Source organism: Oreochromis niloticus, linkage group LG1, assembly GCF_001858045.2.
Source record: "Oreochromis niloticus isolate F11D_XX linkage group LG1, O_niloticus_UMD_NMBU, whole genome shotgun sequence".
Classification (NCBI taxonomy): domain Eukaryota; kingdom Metazoa; phylum Chordata; class Actinopteri; order Cichliformes; family Cichlidae; genus Oreochromis; species Oreochromis niloticus.
Genome location: NC_031965.2, coordinates 16,419,181 through 16,446,829, shown reverse-complemented (window position 1 = coordinate 16,446,829; position 27,649 = coordinate 16,419,181). Strand labels below are relative to the sequence as shown.

The following is a 27,649-nucleotide window of genomic DNA, read 5'->3' as shown; positions in this document are numbered from 1 at the left end:
GAGAAACGCTCCATCAGGATCAACAGAATCAACTTTTGGAGATTTACTTACCTGGATGATTGAGCATGCATCAAGACAATTTAAAGTCTATTATTCCACAGTGAGAGTGGAAATCATTCAAGATATCTGTCGGTCTTCTCAGGAGTGGATGTACCAGCAAATTCACACCAAGGTCAGCACTTGCAGTTCTCTGAGAAACTGAAAAAAACCCCACATCTCAGACTCTACAGGCCTCAGTTAGCATGTTATATATTAAAGTTCATGACAGTGAAATTAGAAAAAAAACTGAGAAAGTGGATTATTTGGAGAAAGTGTCTTCTCTCTAAAAGGAACATGACAGAACAGCTCAGGGTTGAATAAAAACCACACAGCACAAACACTCCAGCTGTCAAGCACGGAGGTGGAGGGGTGATGATTGGGGCTCCTTGCAGTCGCTGAATTAAACGACCAGATGAATTTTTATTATTACCTGATATCTTTGTCACTGTGTGTATTAGTGGAGGAAAAACAACAACAGAATATCCTGATTTTAATGGCAAAGTATTTATTTAAATCCATAAATATCTCTACAGCTACAGGTAGAGTCTTATTAAAGTGTGCAAAAATGTTGGAGCTGAAAAGTGGAAACACAGACGTAAACCTGCATACATGCGCTCACCTGTGCAGGTGTTTTTGCCACGTTTTTGATTAATTAAGTTGCATTTCAGAGAGTCTGAATGCTGGCAAAAAAGCAGACAAACAAAAGCAGTTTTTTGCGGTCCACGCGCACAAACACTGAATAATCAATTGTTCCTGTAAAACTCAAAGAGAAGTCAAAATGACGTTACAGCAACAAACTGAACACAAAGCGCAAATAATACCGTAAAACCCTGATTATGGCTTAGAGCAGCTCCACCAGTACAGCTTTATCATGACGAAATACACTTATGTCTAACCTGTACTGACCACCTGTAGAAAAAGTGCTAGAAAAGCAAAAAGTTCATGTCATTTGAAACCCTTTACGACACAGCGCAGGTGGAGGACTTGGGCGGCTGCTCCAGGATGGATTCCCGCCGCAGGTCGTTGGGTAAAGTGCCGCCCGGACCCCAGACTGTGAGCTCGCCGTAGATGCCGGTCTCGATCATCTCCTCCTGCCAGGGGATGGGGATGTTCCCCGAGGCGAACTCGTCGAAAAAGTCCACGTCCTTGTCGTCCAGCTGCACGCCTTTAACCGTGGAGAAGGCCCCGACGTCATCGACGTCCTTGGCGTAAACTGTTTTGGAGTCCGGCACGAAAGGGGGCGTAAGGATCCCTGTGGAGACACAACACAGAGAGACGCTGGGTTCTTATCGCTTTCCCTGACGTGACACACTGTCCTTATTAAAAACACAAAACTGTTGCTTTGGCTCTGGCTGAATTTATTCCTGTGGCACATTTAAAAACAACAGCTGCTGATCAAACATCTAAAATAGTCAAATGACATGAAAACATGAGAGAAGAAAGAAAACCTAAAAAAGAGAAAACCTGAGTACGAAACAACACAAACAAAAGTAGTCAGAGAATGAATGTGGGTTTGGATAATCTCTAATGTTGGGGAGGTTCTGAAGTCACGCACAGACGTGTGTTAGTGCAACCATGATGAAAGCCGACACAACGACTGGGAAACTTCAGGGGAACTTTGGGTTCCTTGTGTGTTTCTGTCTGACCTGCATTCAGTTTCCTCCAGTTAATCTCGCTGAAGAACGGGTGCGCCCTCAGCTCGTCGCACGAGTTGTTCTTGAAGCCGAGCCTCTTGTCGACCTCTTTGCACAGCAGACTCTCACAGATGGACCGGGCGTTCTCGCTAAACTTCTCCGGATAAGTTACCGGATCATTCAAAATCCGCTTCTTCACAACCTTATTCTCCACCTTTAACATTAAAACAAAAGCAGAAAATAAGAAGGTGAATGAAAACCTGATTGTCACGTTTGTTCAGTTCCGCTTTAAAATCTGTATAATTGCACAGACAGCAAGATGCATGACGAAAAGATCAAAAAGATCAAAAAGATCAAATGGTAAATTTACAAACTGCTTCAAAAGGAAAATGACACGAGATCGCACACAGCACTTCTCAGTGCTTCTTCTACCTTCTCTCCTCGGGTCCTGAAGGGCCCCTTAGCAGCCAGAAACTCGTACAGAGTGACTCCCAGAGTGAAATAATCCACAGAGTAGTCGTATTCCTCACCTTTCAGCAGCTCCGGAGCCATGAAACCTGCAGGTGACAGCAAAGAGGTCATGACCCTTCAGTCAGAGGGTGGATGAAAACGACCAGGATGCAAAGTATCCTCCATTAGCAGGGAATACGCTTTTGTATTTCGGGGGATCTATTGACCCAAACCCAACAGGAAGTCCGCCATTTTTATTTGAAGATTCAATTTTAGTGCAGATTTTGCCATTTCCAGACGTTGTACTTTGGCGAACTCCTAGAGATGTTATCGGATCAACTTCATATTTGCTCAGTCTGAACTACAAATCTGGACCGTATTGAAATGTGGAGCTTTTGAGTTTCTGTCAAAGGGCGTGGCCATGCCGCCATTGCAAAATGCAATCATTCCTCATGAATTTTCATTTTGATCTCATTCACTCATACATTTTCCAGTTTGGACCAAACCACTCAGGTGTGATAAGGCTCCGCCCCTGAACACATTTCATTGCCAGCAATCTCAAATTTGTCCAGGAAAGCCGTACACAGTTGGTCTTAGGTCACATTGAAAAATGTGAGTTTTTGTCAAATGGTGTGACCCTGATAGCATGAAGAATTTTGATTCTTAGCCATGAAGCACGAAATTGCTATAACTCAAAGAAATCTAGTCCAATCTCACTTAAACTTCACAGGCATGATGAGAGTCCCACCCTGAACAGGTTAGAATAGTTAGAGTGCCACCTAGTGGGAGCAAGAAATGTAGTTATTGAAACTTTGATTTACTGCTCCTCCCAGGTTTACCCTATCCACCTCAAAAGCGGTCATGATAAACCTTGATGATGCTTCAGTGTGAAAATTGTGGGTTTACTTTGTATGGCGCACCCTGGTGGCAGGGTGAATCACCGCGAAACAGGAAGTAGCTTTTGAGGGGTTTGGAAAGCTCAAACTGATTAAACTTGGCACACAACTCCAATGTGATGAACAGTTTCAGTTTTATGGTCCACTTCATCCTCCAGCGTCCTCCCCCGCCACCTGATCCAACTCACCACCAGGTGGTGATCAGTTGACAGCTCACCCCGTCTCTTTACCCGAGTGTCCAGAACATATGGTCGCAGGTCTGGTGATACGATTACAAAATCGATCATCGACCTGCGGCCAAGAGCGTCCTGGTGCCACGTGCACTTATGGACACTCTTATGTTCGAACAAGGTGTTCGTTATGGCCAAACTGTGATTTGCACAGAAGTCCAATAACAAAACACCGCTCGGATTCAGATCAGGGGACCCGGTGCACCTAAACGTGTAGTGAGGGTGTGCTGGGAACGTCTAGCAGAGGCCCCAGTCCGTGAGATCTTCAACGCACACCTCCGGCAGAGCTTCAACAGCATTCCGAGGGAGACTGGGGACATTGAGTCTGAATGGACCATGTTCAGCGAGACGCTGAACATGGTCCACGCCGAAGCTGCTGCAGTGAGCTGCAGCCGCAAGGTGGTTGGTGCCTGCCGTGGTGGTAACCCCCGAACCAAATGGTGGACACCAGAGGTGAAGGGAGCCACCAGGCTGAAGAAGGAGTCCTATCGGGCTTGGTTAGCCTGTGGGACTCCGGAGGCAGCCGACAGGTATCGACAGGCCAAGCGGAATGCGGCTCGGGCAGTGGCTGAAGCAAAAACTCGGGTGTGGGAGGAGTTCGGAGAGGCCATGGAAAAAGACTTTCGGACTGCCTCGAAGAGATTCTGGCAAACCGTCAGGCGTCTCAGGAGGGGAAAGCGGTGCTCTACCTGCACTGTGTATAGTGCTGGCGGAGCGCTGCTGACGTCGACTGAGAAAATTGTCAGGCGGTGGAAGGAAAACTTCGAGGACCTCCTTAATCCCACTGACACGTCTTCCAAGGAGGAAGCAGAGTCTGGGGATGAGGGGCATGACCCGCCAATTTCCGGGGGCGAGGTCACTGAGGTAGTTAAACAGCTCCTTGGTGGCAGAGCCCCTGGTGTTGATGAGGTCCGCCCCGAGTTCCTGAAGGCTCTGGACGTTGTAGGGCTGTCCTGGTTGACACGCCTCTACAATGTTGCGTGGAGATCAGGGGCAGTACCCCTGGACTGGCAGACCGGGGTGGTGGTCCCCATCTTTAAGAAGGGAGACCGGAGGGTGTGTTCCAACTACAGGGGGATCACACTCCTCAGCCTCCCTGGGAAAGTCTATGCCAGGGTGCTGGAAAGGAGAGTTCGTCCGCTAGTCGAACCTCGGATACAGGAGGAACAATGCGGTTTTCGTCCTGGTCGCGGAACACTGGACCAGCTCTTTATCCTCTCAAGGATACTTGAGGGTGCATGGGAGTTTGCCCAACCAGTCTACATGTGTTTTGTGGACTTGGAGAAGGCATTCGACCGTGTCCCTCGGGGTGTCCTGTGGGAGGTGTTGCGGGAGTATGGGGTGTCTGGCCCATTGCTACGGGCCATTCGATCCCTATACAACCGTTCCAAGAGTTTGGTTCGCATTGCCGGCAATAAGTCGGACTCGTTCCCGGTGGGTGATGGGCTCTGCCAGGGCTGCCCTTTGTCACCGGTTCTGTTCATAATTTTTATGGACAGGATTTCTAGGCGCAGCCAAGTGGCGGAGGGCTTTCGCTTCGGTGGCCTCAGAATCTCATCTCTGCTTTTTGCGGATGATGTGGTTCTGTTGGCTTCATCAGGTGAAGGCCTCCAGCTCGCACTGGAACGGTTCGCAGCCGAGTGTGAAGCAGCGGGAATGAGGATCAGCACCTCCAAATCTGAGGCCATGGTTCTCAACCGGAAAAGGGTGGAGTGCCCACTCCGGGTCGGGGATGAGTTCCTGCCCCAAGTGCAGGAGTTCAAGTATCTCGGGGTCTTGTTTGCGAGTGATGGGAGAAGGGAGCCGGAGATCGACAGACGGATTGGTGCTGCGGCTGCAGTGATGCGGACGCTGCACCGGTCCGTCGTGGTGAAGAGGGAGCTGAGTGTAAAAGCGAAGCTCTCAATTTACCGGTCGATCTACGTCCCTACCCTCACCTATGGCCATGAGCTGTGGGTAGTGACCGAAAGAACGAGATCGCGGATACAAGCGGCAGAAATGAGCTTCCTCCGAAGGGTGGCTGGCCTCTCCCTTAGAGATAGGGTGAGAAGTTCGGCCATCCGGGAGGGGCTCAGAGTAGAGGAGCCATTTGAGGTGGTTCAGGCATCTGACAAGGATGCCTCCTGGGCGCCTCCTGGGTGAGGTGTTCCTGGCATGTCCCACTGGGAGGAGGCCCCGGGGCAGACCCAGGACACGCTGGAGAGATTATATCTCTCGGCTGGCCTGGGAACGCCTTGGTGTTCCCCCGGATAAGCTGGAGGAGGTGGCTGGGGAGGGGGAGGTCTGGGCTTCTCTGCTTAGGCTGCTGCCCCCGCGACCCGGCCTCGGATAAAGCGGATGAAGATGGATGGATGGATGGTCCACTTCATCGACTATTGTAACAAGGCTCCACAGCACCACCTACAAATTTTTAAAAAATCTAACCCTCACACCATTCTTCATTTAGGAGAAATTTGGCAGCCCAATAAAAGACATCAAGACTTACAAAAAAAAAATCTCTTGGAGCCATATCCTAAACCAAACAGGAAGTCAGCCATTTTGAATTTAACGTGTAATGTTGGCTAAAATTTTCACAGTTTTCAGGCCTCGTACTTTAACGAACTCCTGCTTGGGATTTCAGGAGATCAACATGATCTCAGGTTGAATATAAAGACCTGGGTGGCATGTAATGGCGAAGCTTTTGAGATTTCGCAAAATGGCGTTGCCATGGCAGCATGGCAAATTTCGATAATTTGCCATAAAGCATAAAACTGCTGTAACTCAAAGACACATCAGTCAATCTCTACCAATGATGAGAGCCTGGCCCTGAACAGAATGATATGCATTTGTCAGTAATATTCAGAGCACCACTTAGTGGGAACAGAAAATACAAAAAATATTTTTCATCGCCACCTAGTGGGCAGAGGAAAAATGTTCCGCATGCCTCGATGCGCCCAGTGTGAGTGCCCTCGCATTTCTGATTGCAGCTTTACTTTTTCATTGTTTTCATTATATGTTGATCAAAAGTCTTATACAAATAAACTTGCCTTTCTTGAACAAAAGCACATTTGTTTTACAATACTGTGTAAAACAAATGATCTCTGAGTGGTTTTACTTTATCTCACATGATAACATTAATTTGATAATGCTGGAGCTCATGTATGTAAAACTACAGCAAAGAGCTAAACACCAGAGGTAAAATCCTCAACTGTGAAATGTAAATGTAGTATTCTGTATTTCAGTATATTACAAGGTAAATTTCACACATTACGTGCAGAAACGCTGAGTTTAGTTGAATTTTTTTTATTTCCATTTGAGGATTTAGTGGTGTACCTGGAGTGCCGGCGTAGCCCTTGATTTTAAACTGGTCATCAGCCAGCTCCACAGCCAGACCAAGGTCAGAGATACGGACGTTACCTGTGTGAGAGCAAACAGGTTAATGTCAACGTCACAGATATGATAAGCAACTCATTAACCTGCAGGAGTGTGATAACCCAAAGATATCCTTGTGTTAGCTGTGAAACACATTGTGTGTAATGTAGGTATGAAGTGTGTGTGTCAGTTTTAACTTCAGGAGGCTATTTCAAGTCAAGGTGAAGAGCTGTAATTGCACAAGCAGCTACAACAAGGCTTTTGTAATGATTTTTAGAAATAGTTCACCATTTTGGAAAACATATTAGCATAAAGCTAGGTGAGACAGAAGCATAATTTTTACCATTATCACAACATATAGCGCACTATGTAAGGCTAAATCCGTCTTTAGGGAATCTTAAAAACATAATAAACACTAGAGTCCGAACAATATCTGACTTTCAAGACTGACTTGTGTTATTTAAAAATCTTATATTCCGATACATCGGCCACTATCTCAGTTTTGATATAAAATTTTCAATTGTATGAAACAAAAATGGATGAGCTCGTTGTTGTTTTTTTGCAGTCTGCCCTCTAGTGAGCAAACTATGCAACGTCAGCAGTCACACAATGGTCGAAGGGTGTTTCTCTCATCTCTTCTTTACTTTTTCAACAGTCGTTATAAATGCAGATACCAATAAATCGGTAAATAGCTAATATTGGATGATAATATCAGTCCTCCAATAAATCTTTTGTGCACACTTGAAATGATCTATTTTTTGCAGGATGACCACAGAACGGTGCCACAGGTTGCAAAAACAGGAAAGCTGATACACCAATGCCCCCTGCAGCTCTCCCCTCTTCGCTCTAAGCCCCTCCCACCGGAGGAGCACAGTCATCATTTGGGCTAAAAAAGTAAGACTTTATGCAGCGCACTTGCTGTAGACTGACCTGATCTAATCTGGAAAGGCTGATGATCTTGTAGGGAGTTAGACTTTCTAGAGCCTGGCGGAAGTGCAGGTCTGCCCCTTCTCAAAAACCTCTTGATTTTACAACATGCAGAAATGTAACGATTTTGGATTATTTGCCCAGTGACACCAAAAACACATTGCTTCCACCAGATTTAATGTAAGCTACAGAAGAACTCTTTCTTGGTGAATGAGATGTAGCAAAATCATCAATCAGTCAGCAGCCGTTTCTATAAAGGCTTCTGGCTCTTTACTTGTGGCTGCTGTTTTGAGAAATATGTTTAAATTATATATAAAATATATATGCTGACTTGAACAAACTGCGTGTAAAGGATGTTCAATCAATTTTGATGAAAAAAAAAGCTCTGAAATATGGTTTTAATTTCTTGTCTGGTCATATTTCCTGTTGTGGAATTCTCTCACAGAAATCAGGATCCTTCGAGTCCCATGAGTGCCTCTCTTATTGTCTGTGTCTATAACTGATGGTCACTGCCAGATGTTACACATAGGATTTTCCTGTGTCCTTGCAAACAGTAGAAATAGGTTTCACATGAGTGTATTAGCAGTCTGAAAATTGTTTAAATGTGATATCCATGATCCTTCGGGTAACCAGCTGTATAATTCACTCCTGACCTCATACTATCACTTCTTTCATGTTTACATTGCCTCTACGTGGTGGCACGAGCACTGCAGACTAGACAGTTACCTTGGAGTCATCTTGTTCACGTCATCTTGTTTTACCTTGATTATCCAGCAGCACATTCTCTGGTTTGAGGTCTCTGTAGATGATCCTCTTCTGGTGGAGGTGCTCCAGGCCCTGAATGATCTGAGCAGCATAGTAGGAGGCTCGTGGCTCTTCAAATCCCGGGTTGTTCTCATCCACATTATAGATATGGTACCTAATGCGATCAGAGAGAGATGTTGTATGTTCATCCGAGGCAAAAATCCCTATATCGCAATAATAATTCTTAGTTTTGGGGTTGCAAGTTGTTAAATTACCTATATGAGTCTGAAAAAGTGAAGGATGATGGGTCAAAGAGAAAAGATGATCTAACCTCAGGTCTCCGCCGTTCATGATGGTCATGACCAGACACAGCTCCGTTTTCGTCTGGAAGGCGTACGCCAAAGAGACGATGAACCTGCTGTGAACTCGGGCCAGGATCCTTTTCTCCACCATCGCGCCCTGCAGGCAGCAGAGGAGACAGCAGGAGACATGAGAAACTCTGTGATTAACAATATCTGAACTTGCATTTCCAGCTGCACCAGCTCTCCAACTTTAGCAGCGTCTTCTCGTTTCTGCTTTGATGATTAGAGACAGGAGACTTCAGTCGGGGTCCGCTCCATTTATAAACATGACAGGATTGGCACTTTATGCTATAAGGAGATCAAAATGTACTAATGCTGAGAGGACTAATCATATAAGCCTATGGTGCTCATCTGTAAGCCTCTATCCTAACACTGACTGTTTAGACAGGTAGGCTGGTCAGCTGCTGCAGGTGAAAGTCCTGCAGAACCTCATGGAAGCTAAATCAAAAAGGTTCCTGTATTTGAACAACTGTATGAACTGCTGGACCTATAATAGAGCAGGTGGCGTGACTCCTTACCTCATAGCCTTTTCTCTTCTTCAGCCTCTTCTTGTTGAGCTTTTTGCAGGCGTACAGTTTCCCCGTGCCCCTCATCTGACAGGCAAAGACTTCCCCAAAACCCCCTTTCCCCAGTACACGAAAATCCAAGAACCAGTCTTCTCCCATGGGCTGCATCTCCAGCCACTTCCACTGCAGAAACCTCTTCAGGTACATACTCTCCAGGAAGAAAGTGTAGGGCACTTCCTTGAGGAAGTCCGTCACACTGTCCATGGTCTCGTTGAAAAGGTCATCAGAAGCCTGTTGGTGCTTCTCTTTGACCTTCGTGATGCCATTTTCTGGCAGAAAGGGGCAGTAATACTTGGCATCAGGCTCCATATAACGCGATATGATCTTGCACGCTTTGTTGACTCGATCTTCATCCTCGGCATTGTTGTACTCCTCGATGTCTTTCCACAGACGGCTGGGTCCTTTGTACTCGTTGTTGGACTCCAGGAACTCCTGGAAGAGACGTTTGCCAATGGGCTGCTCCACACAGACCGTCTGGAAGCCCAGGTCTAAAGTCTCCCGCAGACCCTCGCACACCGTGATGTGAGGCAGCTTCAGGCGGGAGTGGAACTTCTTGTCTCGGTTGGCCGCTGGGTTGGCAGTGCCATCAAAGCTTCCGCGGGCCGAGATGTAGGCAGAGTTGGCTACAACTGTCGTCAAGCCACCAATATCCATGGTTGATAAGAGAAGAGGGGGGAAGGATAAAGAGATGCAACAAAAATGTTACAGGGAAGAAAAAGTGGATGAGAAAGTCTGCAAAGATGAAGAAATTGCAAAATGCAGACAAAAATCACAGAGAAGTAAGTGATGTAGGAGAGGACTTCTTCCTCCGGTGATTCAGAAGCAGAGTGAGTCGCACATGTGAGCATCTGCTCACTGCACAGCCACAGAGTGACTTCCCTCAGCGACCCTGACAGTCTCTTCTCTTCCTCTCACACATGCAGACGCACATGCAGATCTACCTGACTCATCACCTTTCCTCAAAGACACTTATCCACGCTGAATCTCTGTAATGCTCTGCCCCGTGCCCGACCATGTGCTCTGTGCCGGAGATGGGACGGGAACAAGGTGTGAGGGAACACGATGGAGAGTAGAGGCAGAAAATGAAAGAGGAAAAGAGACAAATTAGGTAAAAATATGCATGTATGTAGCGGGACAGTAATGACAGCAGTGTAGAGGGAGAGCAAAGTTCTCTATCACTTTATTAGGTACACCTGTTAACTGCACATTAAGAAAATGAAGAAAAGCGATTAAAAGTGACTTTGAATGTGGCATGGTTGTTGGTGCCAGACGGGCTGATCTGAGAATTTTAGAAAGTGCTGATCTGCTGGGATTTTCCCACAGAACCATCTCTAGGGTAAAGAGAAAGGAAAGGAAACAGAGAGAGAAAAAAGAGAAAAATTCCAGTGAGCGGCAGTTTTCTCTGGGGAAAAATGTCTTGTTGATGTCAGAGGTTAGAGGAGAATGGCCAGATTGCTTCGAGCTGATATGAAGGCAACAGTAACTCAAATAATCACTTGTTACAACCAATGTATGGAGAAGAGCATCTCTGAATGCACGAAACATCAAACCTACAGCAGCAGAAGACTGCACCTGACGCTGAAAAATGTCAGAGTCTCGATTTCTGAGCAACATTTGGACACTAGATGAAATGAAAATATGCTTTGTATCACCCTTCATATCATTCCTTTAGGACCTCAGCAGGATAATGTATTATGTCACAAAGCTCAGATCATCTCAATCTGGATTCTTGAACATGACAATGCTTCCTAGTAGCTGAATGAGCTAGCAGTACGCTAACCGGTGTCATTAAAATATATGAATTTAGTAGCAGTGAAGCAAGCCGGCGGAGCCTCCACCTGAAGCTGAATTTGAAGTTTTTGCAGCCCTGCATTAAAATAACCTACACTCAACCCATTAGAGCATCTTTAGGATGTGACAGATGTGCAGCCAACAAATCTGCAGAAACTGTGTGATGCTGTCATGTCAACATGGAGCAAAATCCCTGCTGGAGGAACGTTTCCAGCATCTTGTTGAATCTGTGCCACAAAAACTGAAGGCTAGTACCTATAAAGTTTGTGCTTTTGTACATCAGAAATAGTCAAATGTTTCAGAGGCCAAACTGACTCAAGTTTTCATTTCTGTTTGGATTTGCAGTGATTTAAATCAGTCCTGTTATCATTATTAGCCAACCTTTTCAAGGTGATCCTGGTGTTTCTCCAGTGAATAAAGGACGTCATTGCTAATGAAGGAAGTTTACCTGCTCCTGTCATGGTACACCTTATCTTGGCCTCATAAATACAGAGAGAAAGATAACACACATCACACTGTGGACCGAATGTAAGTGCAGAAAAGAATGAGACCGGACGCAAGACATTAACACAAAAGCTGAAAGTTCCTCAGAAGATTTGGAGAGGGACGAGAGAGGGAAGAAAGAAATATTACTGCTGTCTTTACTGAGCTGAGAGAAGGAAAGAGAAAAGGTTTGCTGTGAAGCTCCATCATGGCCACTCTGAAGGAAAAGAGGACTTGCGGGCAGCGGTGTGAAGACTTCGGCCACTTTGTCTGGAACTCGGAAAATGGGACGTTTATGGGAAGAACGCCAGAGAAATGGGGTAACAAGGACATGACTTCACTAACCTCTCCATTTTTAAACCGCTTGCAACAAGTATTTTTCAGATTATTTAAAACATCCTGATAGCACTCATTCAGTCAAGTTACATGTTAAAAATTGTCCTAATAACCTTTAAATCTTTTTTGTTCTTTTTGTCTGTATTTAATTTTGAATTGTTGCTGTGATCTGAGCTTTGTTACATGGTGCGCATGATGGGTACACTGTCCTCATAAAGGGTTGGATGTGGTCAGCAAGAATATTCAAGAATGCTGTGGTGTTTAAATGAAGCTCAGTTGGTACTAAGTCGCCCAAAGCGTGCCAAGAAAGTATCCCCCATGCTTTTACACCACCACCATCCTGAACTTTCATGCAAGACTGGATGGAGCCATGTTTTTATGGTGTTAATGCCAAATTCTCACCCTAAAATCTGAATGTTGTAGCTGAATCCAGAGTCATCAGACCAAGCAACATTTTTCCATCTTCTACTGACCAGTTCTTCCCATCCGTTAAGTAGCCTCGGTTTCATCCTCTTAGCTAACAGGAATGGCACCAGATGTGGTCTTCTCCTGCTGTAGCCCATCTGCTACCATTAAGGTTTGATGTGTTGAGGGCTCTGACCCTACAAGTCAAATGTCACAGCAGAAATTGAAACTGTGTGAAGCTGTAACTCAGCTTCCTGTTCTTGAATGACAGTAATGGCACGCGTGTGGTCTTCTGTTGTTGTAGGTTTAATTTGCTGTGTTTCAGAGGTACTTTTCTGCATAACTTGCCTGTAACAAGTAAATATTTGAGTTACTAATTCCTTTCTATCAGTTTAAAGCAGTCTGACCTCTGGCATCAACAATGCACTGTCACTCTCTGGATGTTTTCTGTTTTCGGTCCTTTCTCTGTAAACCCTCTTTAAATCATTTAAGTCAGGTGCGATTGGCTCGTTAGAAATTTACATTAACGGGCAGTTGAAAGGCTGTACCTAATGAAGTGGCTGGTGATTGTAGTTGTTTTTCTTTCACATAAAACTTAAAAGGCCTCAACAGTATCTGTGTGTGTGTTTGCTGAAAGACACGCGTGATCCCAGTCACATGTCATGCACTCTTAGAGCAGTGAGAGATAAGTAATGATAAGTTTTGTGCACCCTTCTCTGCTTGACCTTACAATGAGATTAAATTCAGTTTGCAGCAGCAGAGGACACCTTGACCTCTGCGTTTCCACATTAGGCAGAGCTGCCTTGCTAGTGTGTACAGTAAATATTATTTCTCTCACTCTTATTTTCCAAGCTTCAGAGTGAGCAACATTGATAACTAAAAAAATGTATCGATGTACCCATAAAGGTGTGTTAATAAACTCCTTCCTTCACAGTGTACATTAGTCTGTACTATGTGGCCTTCTATGTCATCATGACGGGGCTCTTTTCTTTGGCGATCTGGGTCCTCATGTACACCATCAGTCCCTACACCCCTGACTACCAAGATCGACTATCATCACCAGGTTACACAAATCATAAATATATAAATACACAAATAATCACAAAAGATATCTCAGTGCCTCATAAGCATCTGTTTTCCCACTCAGGGGTGATGGTGTGGCCGGACACATACGGAGAGGAAGACGTTGAAATCTCCTACAACACGTCAGACAAGGCCAGCTGTATGGCAATGGCCAACATCCTTCACGACTTCCTGAAGCGTTAGTGTTCCCATACATGATTTATTTGGCATTATGTAACTTTTAACATGCACATATGTCCAAAAAAAAAGAAAAGAAAAAAGAAACCTGGCTCTGTTTTCACCTCTCTCTCTTTTAGCCTACAATGACACCAAGCAGCTGGAGTGCAACAACTACAACTGCACCAAGGGGAAGTACTTCATCCAGAAGACCTTCTCTGCCCCCCACCACACCAAGTGGGTTTGCCCCTTCACACAGAGCATGCTGGGACCCTGCTCTGGAATTGAGGATCCGACTTTTGGCTACAACAGCACCATGCCTTGTGTCATCATCAAGATGAACAGGGTACGTTTGGTTTCACTCTGTCAGGATCGTTAAGCTAGAAAAGCAATGACATCATATAATAACCAGAACTAAAAGCAAATGTTGTGTTTTGTTTGCAGATTATTGACTTTTTGCCTTCTAATAACACCGCTCTGCCCCCATATGTCAACTGCACCATACTGGTGAGCTGCATGCAGTTACTTTAAAGTAATAAAGTTGTAGTATAATATTTGAATAAAGTAGTGGGTATAGGGTGACTCTAAACTGTGGAAAAACACTGGATTCAACACATTTTCCACATTTCACAGCTCTTTCCATCACACGCTTCCTGTCTGTTAATCTCCCGCCTTTTAAACTCATCAGCCACAGTTTAACAAAGATTCACAAAATGAATCAAGTTTGTCTTTCAATAAAATAAAACTGTGTTTCTGTTCGGATGTAGGATGGAGAGGACAGTGTGGCGAAAATAGAGTATTTCCCAGACGGTGGAATTATGGATCCCTCCTACTTCCCATACTATGGAAAGCTAGCACAGGTAAGACAGCAAATAATGATCTTCATATATTTTTAGCACAAAGACATAAAAAGGGTAAAACACCAGCCTGACACACAGAAATAATGAAACTGGTCACTCTGTGCTTTCTTAGCCTCATTACTTACTTCATTTTATAACCTGAGTTGAACTGAAGAACAAAGATGAAACATATTAGTGGAGCATACAGGATGTAGAGCATGGCTATGTGCTGAAAGGCTGCAGGGACCTGGGTTTAATTCAGCCCGGACCAAATTTCCTGCCCATTCTCAACCACTTTGTCCAATAAAGGCTAAATATAGGAAAACAGTAGAGGCGTTTTATTTTGCTATGGAGATCACACCCTGGGATTTTCATCTATAATGGCCTGGATGAGCCAAAAACAGATAAAACTTCGGTTATGGTATTTGGCTCTAAAACACAGCCAGACACTCACTCTGGGTGGAACTACTTTGATCTTCAGTGCTTTGACCAGAACTCCCTCTTTAAACGAATGTTTGTGTCTTCCTTCGTTCACATGCACAGAAGTGCTAAAATTAGAAACATTGTGTCTCATTTGCTGTTTCTAACAACCCTTTGATCTCTGGATGTCAAATACAGACACCGAATTCACAATCCTCTTTGTTGAGTGCTTGTTCACTGAGGATTTTTGGATCGTTGGAGCTTTTTATTTACACTGTTGCAGGTTCTCTACCATTATATTATCATAAGAGTCTTGAGATGACTCGGTGCCACATCATAAGCACTTGTTCTTATGTTGCACTTGGCTAAGGAACCAACACTCTGCCTCTTCTTCTTTCTTTCTTTCTTTTACAGCCTACTTATGTCAACCCACTGGTGGCTGTTCGGTTCAGCCTGGTTGGAGAGAAGGATGCCAAGATCCAGTGCAGAGTGGTGTCTGAAAAAATCAGCTACGAAAACATCCACGACCCCTATGAGGGGAAAGTCGTCTTTTACCTCAAAGCAGTGAAATGAACCAAGTCAGATAGTCACACAGTACCACTACTCACCTGCTAGTATCATATATCTGGATCTGTAGGGATACTTCTCAAACAGCCTTTAAGCCACTTGTATTCAACTTAAGCAGTCTATAGACCTAAGTTTCCAAGTAATTTATTAATGTTGTTGCAAAATAAATTGTAAGATCTAGAAATCTGAAGGAGCAAAATTCAAGCGTTATGACCTCCAAATGTGTCCTTAGAAACAGTGGATAAATGTATTTCAGCAACATAATGAAGAGTCTGAATAATGAATAAAATGATATGAACAATTATATGGTTTTGACTATGGGAATGAGCAAAATCAGTACTTCTGAATAATAAAAATCTGAGTATCAGCTGTAGAGTGTCTGTAACTGGCTGCCGTCTCCTCGGGATAATAGGATGATGACAGTGAGGAGGTTTCTCAGGGATGTGCTGACTGCAGACTTTGTAAGTTATCAGCTTACACGGTGCAAGCATGCTGGTGTGCACACATACAGAGAGACACAGACGGACACGTGTAGGTGTGTCTCACATTATTATTATTATTGAGGTTTCCTGAGGTCTCGTAAGCCCGCTGTCGTTTTCTTGGAAAGGATTACCGTGTTTGGTGACGAGTGAATGTTTTAATCACGTGGACAGACACACATGAACGCTTCTATAAATATTCATGTGGATCTAAATATTCCACAGTCAACTGTTAGTGGTATTATAACATAGTGGAGGCAATACGGATCAACAGCCACGACAAGGTAGGCCACGTAAAATCACAGCAGGTTCGGTGTGGAAGAACTTGACTGGCCTGCACAGAGTCCTGAGCTCAACCCCACACCTGAGCCAGGCCTTCTCATCCAACATCAGTGTCTGACCTCACAAATGGATGAATGGTCAAAAATTCCCACACGTTCCTAAATCCTGTGGAAAACCTTCCCAGGAGAGATGAAGCTGTTACAGCTGTAAAGGGTTGGCCAACATCATATTAAACCCTACGAATCTAGAAGGATGCCACTTAAGTTCATATGCGTGTAAAGACGTACGAGTGTATATAATAAGATCCTCCACGCAATTACACCATCTGGTTTTGTCTTTTCAGATCATTCTTTGTAAACACTAGTGACGGCTGTGTGGGAAAATCCCGGCACCCTGATCTGACGCTTGGTTTGAACTTCAGCAGGTGGTCTTAACCATGTGATTGGTTGATTAGAGATTTGCATTAGGGTTAGCAACTGAACAGGCGTAGCTAATAAAGTTCCTGATTATTGTATATTTTCTCAGAAATGAACCTCTTAAGCAACTTTTTGTGTCTCTACAACACAACTACAGTTAATTAATTGCCAAGTTTCCCAGTGCAATTACTGGATCAAAGGAAGAAACAAACACGAGACCAAATAAATTCTTCGTAGTCATCTTCTTTTTAATAAATAAAATGAATTTAGCAGTTTAGAAATACACAATCATGAATGAAAAAAGCACTTCTTTATGACTTGTAGTGTCTGCCATGACCACCAACACACATGTATGTAAACAGAAAAGAAAGAAACAGTCTGCTTATTGCAGGAAAGTATCTGAGAATAATATTAAAATATTCAGTAACATGGCTGTTGGACACACATTTACATTGCACTTCATGGAATATAAGACGCTTACAGCACGAGATGAGCAGGAATACACTCCTCAAAGTCTTGTTTTTAGTGCAGAGAAGTGTTGTGCAGGCACATAAGTTTGACATTCAGGGTTAACTAGTGCATTTTGTATTCAAACGTAACGTCAGCGAAGAGTTGTCATTAGTGTCTGATGCATTTCTGCTCCTAAAATCAGGTATTTCATTATCTGCCTTCTGAGTTTGTTAGTAGTGTGACGTACCACGGTGTTTTGACATTTAACGAGAAAAGAGAGTAACAAACTACAGTCTTCAGAGAGTGCTATTATAGCAAAATTCACAGTAGCACGATGATCAGAATAACCCACTTCTGATTAAATACAGCACACAGAAGGTTTTTATGTCAGTCAGAAGCACAATCTGTCATCTACGATAACCAAGAGCCGAAGAAGACAAAGTGAACAGTAATATAGTCATCTAGAATACAAAAAAATACTTCCCAAATATTTTACCCATTCATAAGATCACAAAACAATATATGGAGATATGTTGAATTGTCATGTGATTTCTCCATGGAGGAGGCAAATCTAAGGTTCAAACTGTATAAGTGATGGAATGACTGATGAAACAAGTGTCTGAAAATAAGAAGGAAGGCATTTCTGACATCAAAAGCATCACAGCGTAAAGGATCTCTTATCTGTTGTGCTTCTCCTCAAAACATGTGCTTTCTATCAAAGTTTTTTGTAAGTAGCAGACACCACCGAGCCTTACAGATGTTTCCAGAAAATCAAAGCGGTTCATTGATGTTGCGGTTCTCTAGATTAGATGTAAAACTATTTCAGCATGTGATATTAAAATACAGTATAGTTTATCTAGCACATACACTACATGTTACACCAATTTGGACCATACTTAGGATGGAGAAACTGTAATGAAGGCTTTTTTAACAGTCAGAAGCAGGCTTTTATCAAGGACCTCAAGTCACTCTCCTCTAAAGCAGCAGATTGAGTCAGTACAAGAAGAAGAAGAAGAAAAAGAGGGAGATTTGGTCCTGCATAAATAAAACTTCTTGTTATGCCACTGTTATCTCTGCAAAACTCAAACGAGAACCCTTTGGCACTGAAGTCAGTGTGGTCATGTGACTGGTCTGCGTTCGGTGCGGGGAACCCATCTGTGTGTGGTAACCTTCCAGAGCAGTGGAGCCAGCAGCAGACTGAGAGTGGTGACGCTGAGGACCAGCAGGTAGACCTGCACAGAGACAGAGAGGCAGACCAAATAAAGATCCAATAATCAGATGGCGAAATTTCATTAACACAGACTTTGAATAATGCAAATTTAACACTCTTTTGATTTATTCCACAATGATACCCCAGGGAGAGAGATGGATGTTCTTAAATGCCAAGACATCAGTGACATAGTCGGTCGTCCTAGTCACGATTCTTTACGATGCAAAGATTACTGCGTCATTATAGGATTAGCTTAGATGGGAGATAAGAGGTCTTTTTGCTAAAAACTGACCAATGCAGTTGGTTCTTGTGATTTGTAAATAGACAATGGATGATTGACACTACACATGAAGACCTGCCCAGCTACTGTTCAAACCTGTTTTGTGAGGGGCAGCCAATCAGAAGAAAACTGGCTGAAAGGAAGGGGCAAGTCAGCTACAGCCCAGAATAAGATAAAAGTATTGACCTGGAACAGGGTATTATAGGTCTCGTTTAATTCTGCTTTAAACAATCATTAATGAATTATTATTTAAGGGAGAAGACGAAGCAAACAAAAGTCAAATTGAGCACCTAGTATATTCTCCTCTGTCTGAATAGTAAAAAAGATGTCAACACTAACATAAGAGGTAATCACTGACCTCTCTGGAGATGATGCCAGCTCGACGCGCACGACTGCCCAGGACGAAGGAAAACTCGCTGACCTGAGCGAGACCAGCAGAGACGATCCACTGTATGTGCCGAGACCCTGGAGGCAAGATTGCTGACAGCACGAGTACAGCCATCACAAACTGGAAGGAAATAAGGAGTCAAATGAAGCAGAAACTGGAGCTTGACAAAGAAAAAAAAACAAAAACAAAGACAAAACACAGGAGTAGTCTGTACCTTCATAATGACAAGTGTGAGTGTTAGCGCCAGCAGGATGGTGAGTTCATACAGCACAAATGTCGGGAACACGTGGAAACCTGCAGCATCACACAGAGACACACTTACCATTCAGTAAAGTCTCACGGTAAACAATACAAAACTAACACAACACCAAGAAGATCAGTCACATGATCGCGTTCAGGCTAACCGATAGAAGCAAAGAAGATGATGGCAAGGAAGTCTCTGATTGGCTCGATGCATCCCATGACCTCTGCTGTGACCATGTGACCCTGTGAGGACAGCAAAGCTCCAGCCAGGAAACAACCAAGCTCCATGGAAACATCCAGCATCTCAGTTACCTGCAGCATGAGTCAGCAAGAAAAGAACCGGCACAGACACACAACAGGTTAGACAAGAACACGAAATACATAATAAGTGAATAAAGTGAGATCTTTATCTAAAAGAAAAGGTTAAAAACAGACAGCATACTGTCAGCATGAAAAAGACAAAAGCTGCCATCCCCAGCACCAGGATCTCCCTGTTGCCTTTGCTCTCAGCGTGAAGCTTCTTGTAAAAGGGGCCAATCAGGAATGATCTGAAGAACAAGCAGAGCAGCAGCACAGCAGCCAGCGACACCAGGACCTGGGCCAGGAGATACAGCACGTGGAGGCCACCATACAGAAAGCTGCAGTGCACAGAGGGAAGAGTTTACAATGCTGTGTGCGTGTTTACACAGAGCACACATGCAATAATCACAGAAGGACCAACACACCCGTCCAACTCTCCACTTTGTGCCTGGATCAGAGTTGGCATGACAGCAATGAAGAGGCCGAGCTGAACATCTTGCATCACCAACATCCCAAGGAGAACGCTGCTGTAGTCCAGCTCAGCTGCCACACACACACAAACACGTTAATGATCACTGGCAAAGGAAAACACTCCCAGTAATCAGTATTGTATAAGCGGATGTAGTGTGATATGAGATTTGCCTACATTAAAATGTGTACCTAGAGTAATGGCATGGGAAAACGCCTGTGGAGATGTAAGCTGCTCTTAAATGTAAAATAAATGGGATTTTTCTTCACTGTGAGCAAAAATCATTTACCGCCGCTGTGCTAGCAGAAGTCAACACAGGCATGCAGGTCACAAAACCCTACTCAGCTATATACTACCAGAGGTAAGGGAGGATCTGCTGAATGCTGCTGTAACTGGTATCTGAGGTATGCTAATATTCCTGGAATGTGGCCAGAGGGATAAATATGCATTTTCTCTGTTTCTTAACTTTGAGAAGGAAGTAGTGAAGAGGAAAAACCTGCTAGTCACATCTTACAGCATTTAAATGCAACCTGTTCTCTTCATGTAACAGAAACACGATCTGTTTCCCTCAAATGCTTTAAACACTCTCATGAGAAGACTCTCAAAACACTTGTGTGAAAGTACATACTTCTAAGGTTATTATAGAACATAACCCCTTAGCAGGTCATAAACTAGGTTAGTACAACCGCAAGCAACATCAGCCTCAGGTAAACAAGAATACAAAATATTATACCATATCATTATTTATTGAACAAAACTACAGGAAAATGCAGAAGCAGTGTGTGGAAAAACTAAGTGCACTTTCCTGCTTTCATAGGAATTAGGAGCTAAGTAGCATTCAGGTACTGCTAATCAGATACATTTGATTAACTGATCATCAGCAAGTGTGATCACCTCTATCAAAGCAGAATTTTTGTCAGTTTGTTGGTCTGGACCGTTATTCCTGCTAAAGGTGGTTCTAAAAGCTACTGAATAATGGATCACCACATACAGCTTCTGCATTTTGGCTTCATTCTTACAAAATACACAATGACACTGTGTAATGTATCATGTGTTATTGTTCATCTGATACTGTATTTACCTAATTTTAGCACCTGGTAATAACCAGATGATTGCTTTATTATGTCCTGACACATAAAACACAAACCTTCCTTATCTCCTCTGCTTCCTCCTGCCAGGAAGCGGGACACCAGTGGAGTGCTGGACAAGGACAAACAAGTGGAGATGAAGACAGTCTGGGTGGGTCGAATATGCAGGACTTGTCCCCACAGCAAACCGGCGCCTACCATCAGCAGACTCAAAGAGCAGGAACCCTGAACTGAAAACTTCCACACCTATGCACACATAGACAGGTTGATGACTGGATGATGACGACTGTCCATAAAGTAAGTAACATAGGCTATAAAAACAAATGGTATTAAAACAACTAGACCCTAAGCAAGGATGGATTTTAGAGAAATATTCTGATATTGATGCGGAATTAAATCTAGATTAGCCAATACTCTTCAGCATGTCTGCTGCTACTTAAAGTTTTTCGAAATTATGCCAAGCATAAAAAAAGCTTCTATTTTAGCACAAACTGGACAATAATTACACATTACATTGGCAAACATCAGCTGCTAACATCCAATATATGCCTGCGTAGTTTCTCAGTCATCCAGGTCACTGTTGCTTATGGAGGTTAGAAAGAAAGCAACCGGACTTCTTTAAGTTTTCTTTTTAAATCATTTCTCTTCTCATTCAAGAGGCTTCTTCACTTCTAAAACCAAAAGGTTGAGAGTCCCAGGTATTTAAACCCTTGTGTGGGTCCAGTCGCCTTCTTTTCAAGCTCTTCTAATATATCAATCAGGCTCTAAACCAAACATTGAAGGACATAAAAGTATTGTTTTAAAAGTTGCTTTCACAGGTTGTGATACTGATGTTGGTTAATTTGTGTCATGCTGCACCCCCGCAACACAACACACAGAACAGTTTGACCATGGAATTGACCACGTCATTGGCATCGGTGCAGGACTTGTTTTTGCCTTTGCATTATTCCAAAAGGAAAATCTTTTTCATTTACCTTTCTGAGGCGCTCAGGTGAGAACTCCAGTCCGACCACAAAGAGAGTGAAAAACACACCCAACTCCCCGAGAGTCTCCACCTGAACCATAGACTGCAAGAAGCAAAGCCGAACACAGATATAAACAACAAGCACAGAAAGTAGAAAAAAAAGAGTGATTTGAAAAAAATAAATTACAGTCTCGCTCTCGCACACGCACTCAACACCTTGATGCTGTTGAGCCCAGAAGGACCAAGCAGGACCCCACAGATGATATATCCAAACATGGGAGGAAGACCCGCCAGAGTGCAAATCCAGCCACAGGGCAGAGACAACATCACCACTGAAACCAAGTCCTGCACATACATGTTTTTAAAAAAAAGTGAATACTGGCTAAAAAATAAGAACAGTAAAGGACTCAAAACAAATGAATACAGTGTATCCACTTCTTATGCGTGCGAGGAATGACTGACTTTGATAAAGTGGTGGTCGGCTCTCGGCATTGTTGAGTCTCGCGGTTTAGTCAGAACATACTGGTTGTTCTGCGAGTCAATGAGCATGCTCAGTCCCAGGTCATCCTCCACTTCCTTTTGCCTGGACTTGTTCTTCCTCTTGCTTCCATTCTCTTCGTCGTCTTCCACTCTCAGCACGGCCTCTACGTTCACTCCTTTCATCTACACAGCACACAGCATTGAAGGAGCTACAATTACTATCATCTTCTGTTTTTGAGTAACCACAATATGTGACAGTGACTGTCTGCAGACCTGCTTGTTGTTGTCAAAGGCGTGCTCTTCGATCTCCTCCTCAAGTCGGTCGGCTGCCTTCCTGACATCCTCCAGGATCTCATCCAGGATGGACAGAGTCTTGTTCTGGGCCAAAGCGCTTTTAACAGCTTCCTGCTGATGCTTCTCAGCCGCCACCAGCTCCACGTACTCCTGTTCTTCCTGAAGTGAGATAAGAGAGGCCATGCATGTGTTAGGAGAGATGAATGTAGGAAATGTGCATTAAAGATTCAGTCTTAAATTTTGAGGTCTGTAGGACGGTTGATATCAACAGTTATATATGTCTCCTATATTCAGACAGGATTAACTTATTTGATGATAAATTTACATTTTGGATAGTCTTTTTGGAAGTTTCCAATTCTGCTACAGGTCTCTTCCTGTTAAAAGACAGTTTTTTCTTTCCACTGTCACCAAAGAGCTTGCTCATAGTGGGTCATCTGATTGTTGGGCTTCTGATATTTCCCTGTCCTCTGAAGAACTAAGATACAAATTTAATGAAACACAGCTGACTTCACCTTTATGGCTGCCTCCCTGAGTGCCTCCAGCCTTTGCCTGCTGCTCTCCTTCATGTTGACCACATCCCTGTAGTCTCCCTGTAGCGCTCTCTGCAGGCTGTGCAAAGCCTGGAACACGAGGTGCTCGCTCTCATTCAGCTCCTTCTGCAAAACCTCCAGAGTGTGAACCTTAACGCAGACAAACAGAAACTTGTCAATCGGTAAAATGTCTCCGGTCATCTTTCACTGAAGCCACCGTGTGCAGTGCAGTTTACAATTCTTCTTCTTCAGGTTACAATAGGATGAAGGTGCATTTTATGTGACTGGGGTTGATATGTTTTAAGAAGAAGAAGAAGCTTTTATTGTCATTATGTGTTTACACTTGGTAACTCTCGGCACACATCAGAAGAGGCACTTAAACACAATAAAACAATTGAGTGCACACTATCTGTATATGCAGAATAAATATGTGCAGAAAGTCACATGTCGAATTTAGATGGATGTCACAGCTTTGGGGAAGAAGCTGCTTCTCAGTCTGATGCTGCGTTTTAATGAGTTAACAAGAAGACATTTCATTCAGATTTGTTTCAGAGGTAAACTTGAAAAAAAATCTTTGAAGATTTGAAGAAAGCACATTAAATTTAAATGGCTTTTCAGCTAGGTCTGGTATAAAAGCATAAAAGTGGTGCTTAGCTATTGCTCCTGTTAGTTGTTTTAATCAAACCATTCATCTTATCGCTACATGCACAAATCATAGGAAACATGAATTATAAGCATGTACAGTCATTCTGTGCAACGGTCAGAGAGGCAAACAGTTTAGAGACCTAGAGAAGAATTACAGGTTATGCAAAAGTTAAATGTCTCTAACTCTTCAGTGGATAACAATCTGAAAGGAGCTCTTGGCTCCATCAGATTGCTTTTTCTCAGTCTGGTACCTGGAAGTGTTTCTCAGTCTCTGAAAGGCTCCGGTCTTTCCTAACAGCATCGGCAGCAGCCGCCAGCTTCTTGAAAACCACATTTTTCTGACGTAGGAGGCCCACCAGCCGCTTGCAGTTACCAGCCACCCAGCTCTGCCCGTGTGCGGCCCTGTTACTTCGATAGAGCTTGACAGCATGCTGGGCCACCTGATCTTTGTGGACCACGGCAGATGCCCCTGCCAGGCCGAGGCACAGCAGCCAACATACAGCCTGCATCCAAAGTCCTACTCGTGTCTTCACCAGGGTGTGAGGGGGACTGAAGACGGGTGTGAGGGCTGGATATGGAAAAGTTTTTTAAAAATGTAGAAAAAAAATTGTATGACAGATTAAGATGGGTTGAGTGTCATTGTTTGGAGAGAAAAAAATGAATACATTCAGTTTTAAATACTATAGTTTAGAGATTAAATAAAGTGAAGCTACTTCAGGGAGAGCTAGTGGACATGCACATCAAGAGAGTTTAAAACAGAAATCTGCTGATGTTTTATAAAATCCAGTTTATATTAATAAACTTCACTGCCCAGCTGAAACCTAAGCTTATTTCAGGTGCTTCATTGGGGTCGTCACTTTGGGTTGATCCTAGAAATCTGATTTGCCACAGATATTTATGCTGGATGCACTTCGTGATACCACCCTCTCAGAGATTTATGTCTCCTCCTTCCCGGTTACAAACAGAGGATCTTTCACATGTTAGGCAAATGTGTTAACCGCTACACTATGGAGACATAAGTGTCCCCGCTCAATTTATTAGGTACACCTGTTCAACTGCTTGTTAATGCAAATATCTAATCAGCTAGCCATATGGCACCAATTCAATGCATTTGTAGACATGGTCGAGACAACCTTCTGGAACTGAAACAGAGCATCAAAATGGGAAAGAAATGTGATTTAAGTAATCCCCTTAAAACCGAACTACCATCTACCCATCTCCCAATGGCTCCTTCCTGTAGGATAACACACCATCTCGCAAAGCGCAAATAATCTCAAACTGGTTTTTGGAACATGACAATGAGTTCACTGCACTCAGATGGCCTCCACCTTTGCAATGTGGTGGAACATATGACTCAGATCATGGAGCCATGTGTGATGCTGTCATGTCAATTTGGACCAAAATCCCTGAATGTTTCCAGCACCTTGTTGAATCTAAGCCATGAAGAATTAAGGCAGCTCTGAAGGCAAAGTGGGCGGTATTATGTGAGATACAGTGTGTACTTATGCAACCTGCATATTTACTATTGTTATACCAACAGCCTGTTCAGTCTTTAAGCAGGGTGTGGTGGCAGCTGAACATGGTGTCCGTCTTGCTAGCAGTTCTTATTATTAAACTTCACGTTAATGTGACTGAATGCTTAACCTGTAAAAAATTCCAGAGCTGCTTCCTCTGCTGCCTACATCGTATACGCTGCAGTATATATAGTGTATATAAAAGGATTGTATTTAAAAAAGAAACAAACAAACAAACAAACAAAAAACATCCAGGTTGCTTTACACTTAATCTTTAACCACACCAACACTGAATCCATTCAACTCACAGCCAAGCCAGTCTGCACCGTTGTGAGCATGAGTCAAGCTGAGAGATGTTTACTTTCCAAACTCCTCCTATGTCCTTCTTCCTTTGGGCTAGGCTGCAGATGCTCTGCCACTGTAGCTAGAAATCAGTAATACCACTGTTCCGTCCTGAGCTGCTGAAATGGACAAGCACACATACGCAGACACACAGGTTCTTTGATTTAAGGCATTATAAACTTGGAAAAAAGCGTGTCAGCCTCAGAGAATTTAATGCAAACAAAACCAGAAGTGCAGTTTAAACATTTCCCCTACATTTCCTTTCACTTTATAAAGCCTTTATGATCTATGAAAAAAGACCACGTATACACCATGAAAAACTAACCATGTTAGTTTATGCTATATTACAGGTTATGTATTATTAAAAATAAAACACCAATGCCATTATAAAGAGCCTCCGTTCTATTATTATTATTGACACAGTAACATTAAAGCTTTATGTTGTATTTGGTTTCGATAGAGTAGATTTTTTTTAAATATAATACATTGCTTTGTATGACAAAGGCTTTGTTGTTGTATTGGTGTAAAAAGAAATACTCAAGCAAAATGAAAATGTTCCTTCCCACAGGTGATCTGCACTAAAGTTTGGACCCGTACCTAAAACTTGAAGTTTTACCTTGTCAGGATGTGCATACTCGAATTAAAAAACACAAAAATGGAGCACAGACGTGTAAATGTAAAATAAAACGGGGGGGACATTTAGCTATCCTAATAACACACACCTCCAGGTATGAATGACATACCGAGGAAACAGCACGGACAGCCAGTGAAATCACCCATTTTGTCCACTGTCCCAAACACAGATTACTCGACTCCTCTGAGTGGGTATATCAGCAGAAACAGATGAGTAAAGAAATATCAACTACCTGCGAAATGTCTGTACTGTCCTGGCTCTCAACTCCACGACTGAAGGAGCAGCAGCAGAAGAAGAAGGAAACAATCGTGCTGTTGTGCCGCACTACCACCACCCCTCCTCTCCTGCCACATAGCTGGAGACAGCGTCGGTGCAGGCGTTCACCGGTTTTTACTTGGCCACCAACTTCATGTTTATTCCGACCTCCGGGCCGTCGGTAGCAGTGTCGGTGCAGGCAGACAGGAAGGGGTAACAATACTTTTTTTTCCAGGTAGGTACAAACGACCCAGTCCCTAAAACAGCTGAGTTAGTTCTAGTGTGGATAAAGTTGAATAAGCTGTTAGGTAAAGCTAAGTTAGCTTCCAAATTGCCCGGAGCTGTCAGACCAGCTCCAGCCAGCTGAGTCCACACACACACTTATGACACAGCCGTTAACGCTATCTCAACTTTGCTAACATTAGCAAAGAAATGACGGTCGTGTGTGTGTGTGTGTCGACAGCGGCTTCCCCCCCATTTACACCAGGCGCAACTAAAACTAAACAACCACGGCTCTCCTTTCAGAACATATTCCTGTCGATAAAAATTAAAGATCCATCTTCAGATTACTTCCGAAACATCTTTATCAGATTTGATATGGGAGTTGTAGTTCTCAGGTGTTTTGCGTTTTCGACTCGACTCTTGTCAAGTGCTTGTACGTTATGGCAGCGCTTCTCCGTTTATTCTTTTATTTTTCGGTTATGACACATTTTCACTGTTTTGTAAAGGCATATTATTTCGGTGAAGCGAGAAAAACACGGTTAAATGAGCTCCACGCCTAGTTCTAAAACCCGTCCCCCTGAACAAGAGTTATACTCACGGTGTAGTATCGCAGTAATAGACGCGGAGTAATAATGAGACTTTTTAGTCGGTGCCAGAGACGTTGCACAATATTTAAGAATAAATCAAGTATTTTACCGAAGCGAGGGTTGTATTTTGAATTTCAGCGGTGCTGAACTACATTACCCATGACTCCAATTGCCGTACAGTAGCCCAGTTCTTTTGCGCATGCGCGCCTGGGAGAAATTGGATCTCAAGTTGGCCAAAACAGCGGGTGATAAAAATGGTAGGTGAGATTAAAAATGAGAAACCGGTAGAGTTGTTTAT

At 43.4% G+C, this 27,649-nt stretch overlaps 4 protein-coding genes across 8 annotated transcripts in view; 2 read left to right on the top strand and 2 right to left on the bottom strand.

The window, feature by feature from the left end:
• Positions 1-527: 527 nt before the first annotated feature.
• Positions 528-10,140, bottom strand: grk1a (G protein-coupled receptor kinase 1 a). Its single transcript, XM_003445717.5, has 7 exons — positions 9,152-10,140; positions 8,603-8,730; positions 8,289-8,446; positions 6,562-6,645; positions 2,106-2,230; positions 1,686-1,887; positions 528-1,291 (listed from the first exon to the last, which is right to left on the bottom strand). Exons 1-7 carry the CDS (start codon positions 9,851-9,853, stop codon positions 999-1,001), a joined length of 1,692 nt encoding a protein of 563 aa, XP_003445765.1. The 5' UTR covers positions 9,854-10,140; the 3' UTR covers positions 528-998.
• Positions 10,141-11,504: 1,364 nt separating this feature from the next.
• Positions 11,505-15,583, top strand: LOC100698050 (ATPase H+/K+ transporting subunit beta). Its single transcript, XM_003445718.5, has 7 exons — positions 11,505-11,793; positions 13,149-13,277; positions 13,362-13,475; positions 13,594-13,799; positions 13,898-13,960; positions 14,221-14,313; positions 15,127-15,583. Exons 1-7 carry the CDS (start codon positions 11,682-11,684, stop codon positions 15,283-15,285), a joined length of 876 nt encoding a protein of 291 aa, XP_003445766.1. The 5' UTR covers positions 11,505-11,681; the 3' UTR covers positions 15,286-15,583.
• Positions 15,584-16,683: 1,100 nt separating this feature from the next.
• tmco3 (transmembrane and coiled-coil domains 3) lies at positions 16,684-26,659 on the bottom strand. Of its 2 annotated transcripts, none has more exons than XM_013271658.3 (15): positions 26,520-26,659; positions 25,620-25,772; positions 24,049-24,365; positions 23,135-23,302; positions 22,602-22,781; positions 22,311-22,511; positions 22,065-22,193; positions 21,859-21,951; positions 20,944-21,130; positions 19,753-19,870; positions 19,470-19,665; positions 19,189-19,339; positions 18,999-19,078; positions 18,755-18,904; positions 16,684-18,138 (listed from the first exon to the last, which is right to left on the bottom strand). In XM_013271658.3, the coding sequence occupies exons 3-15, from the start codon at positions 24,304-24,306 to the stop codon at positions 18,025-18,027; spliced, it is 2,025 nt and encodes a 674-aa protein (XP_013127112.1). In that variant the 5' UTR covers positions 24,307-24,365; positions 25,620-25,772; positions 26,520-26,659; the 3' UTR covers positions 16,684-18,024. The 2 variants fall into 2 exon arrangements, with proteins under 2 accessions (XP_013127112.1, XP_005466921.1); XM_005466864.4 differs by having other exon boundaries at positions 25,620-25,769; positions 26,520-26,658.
• The window catches only part of dcun1d2b (DCN1, defective in cullin neddylation 1, domain containing 2b), a 6,487-nt gene continuing 5,479 nt past the window's right edge, over positions 26,642-27,649 (top strand). For 2 of the 4 annotated variants that reach the window (XM_019357460.2, XM_013271661.3), the window contains exon 1: positions 27,619-27,649. This exon is cut by the window's right edge. Coding sequence is in view for 1 of the 4 variants with exons in the window: in XM_005466865.4 (XP_005466922.1) it covers positions 27,606-27,608 (3 nt within the window). In the remaining 3 variants the exon portion in view is untranslated. The other 2 variants (XM_005466866.4, XM_005466865.4) reach the window with 2 other exon arrangements.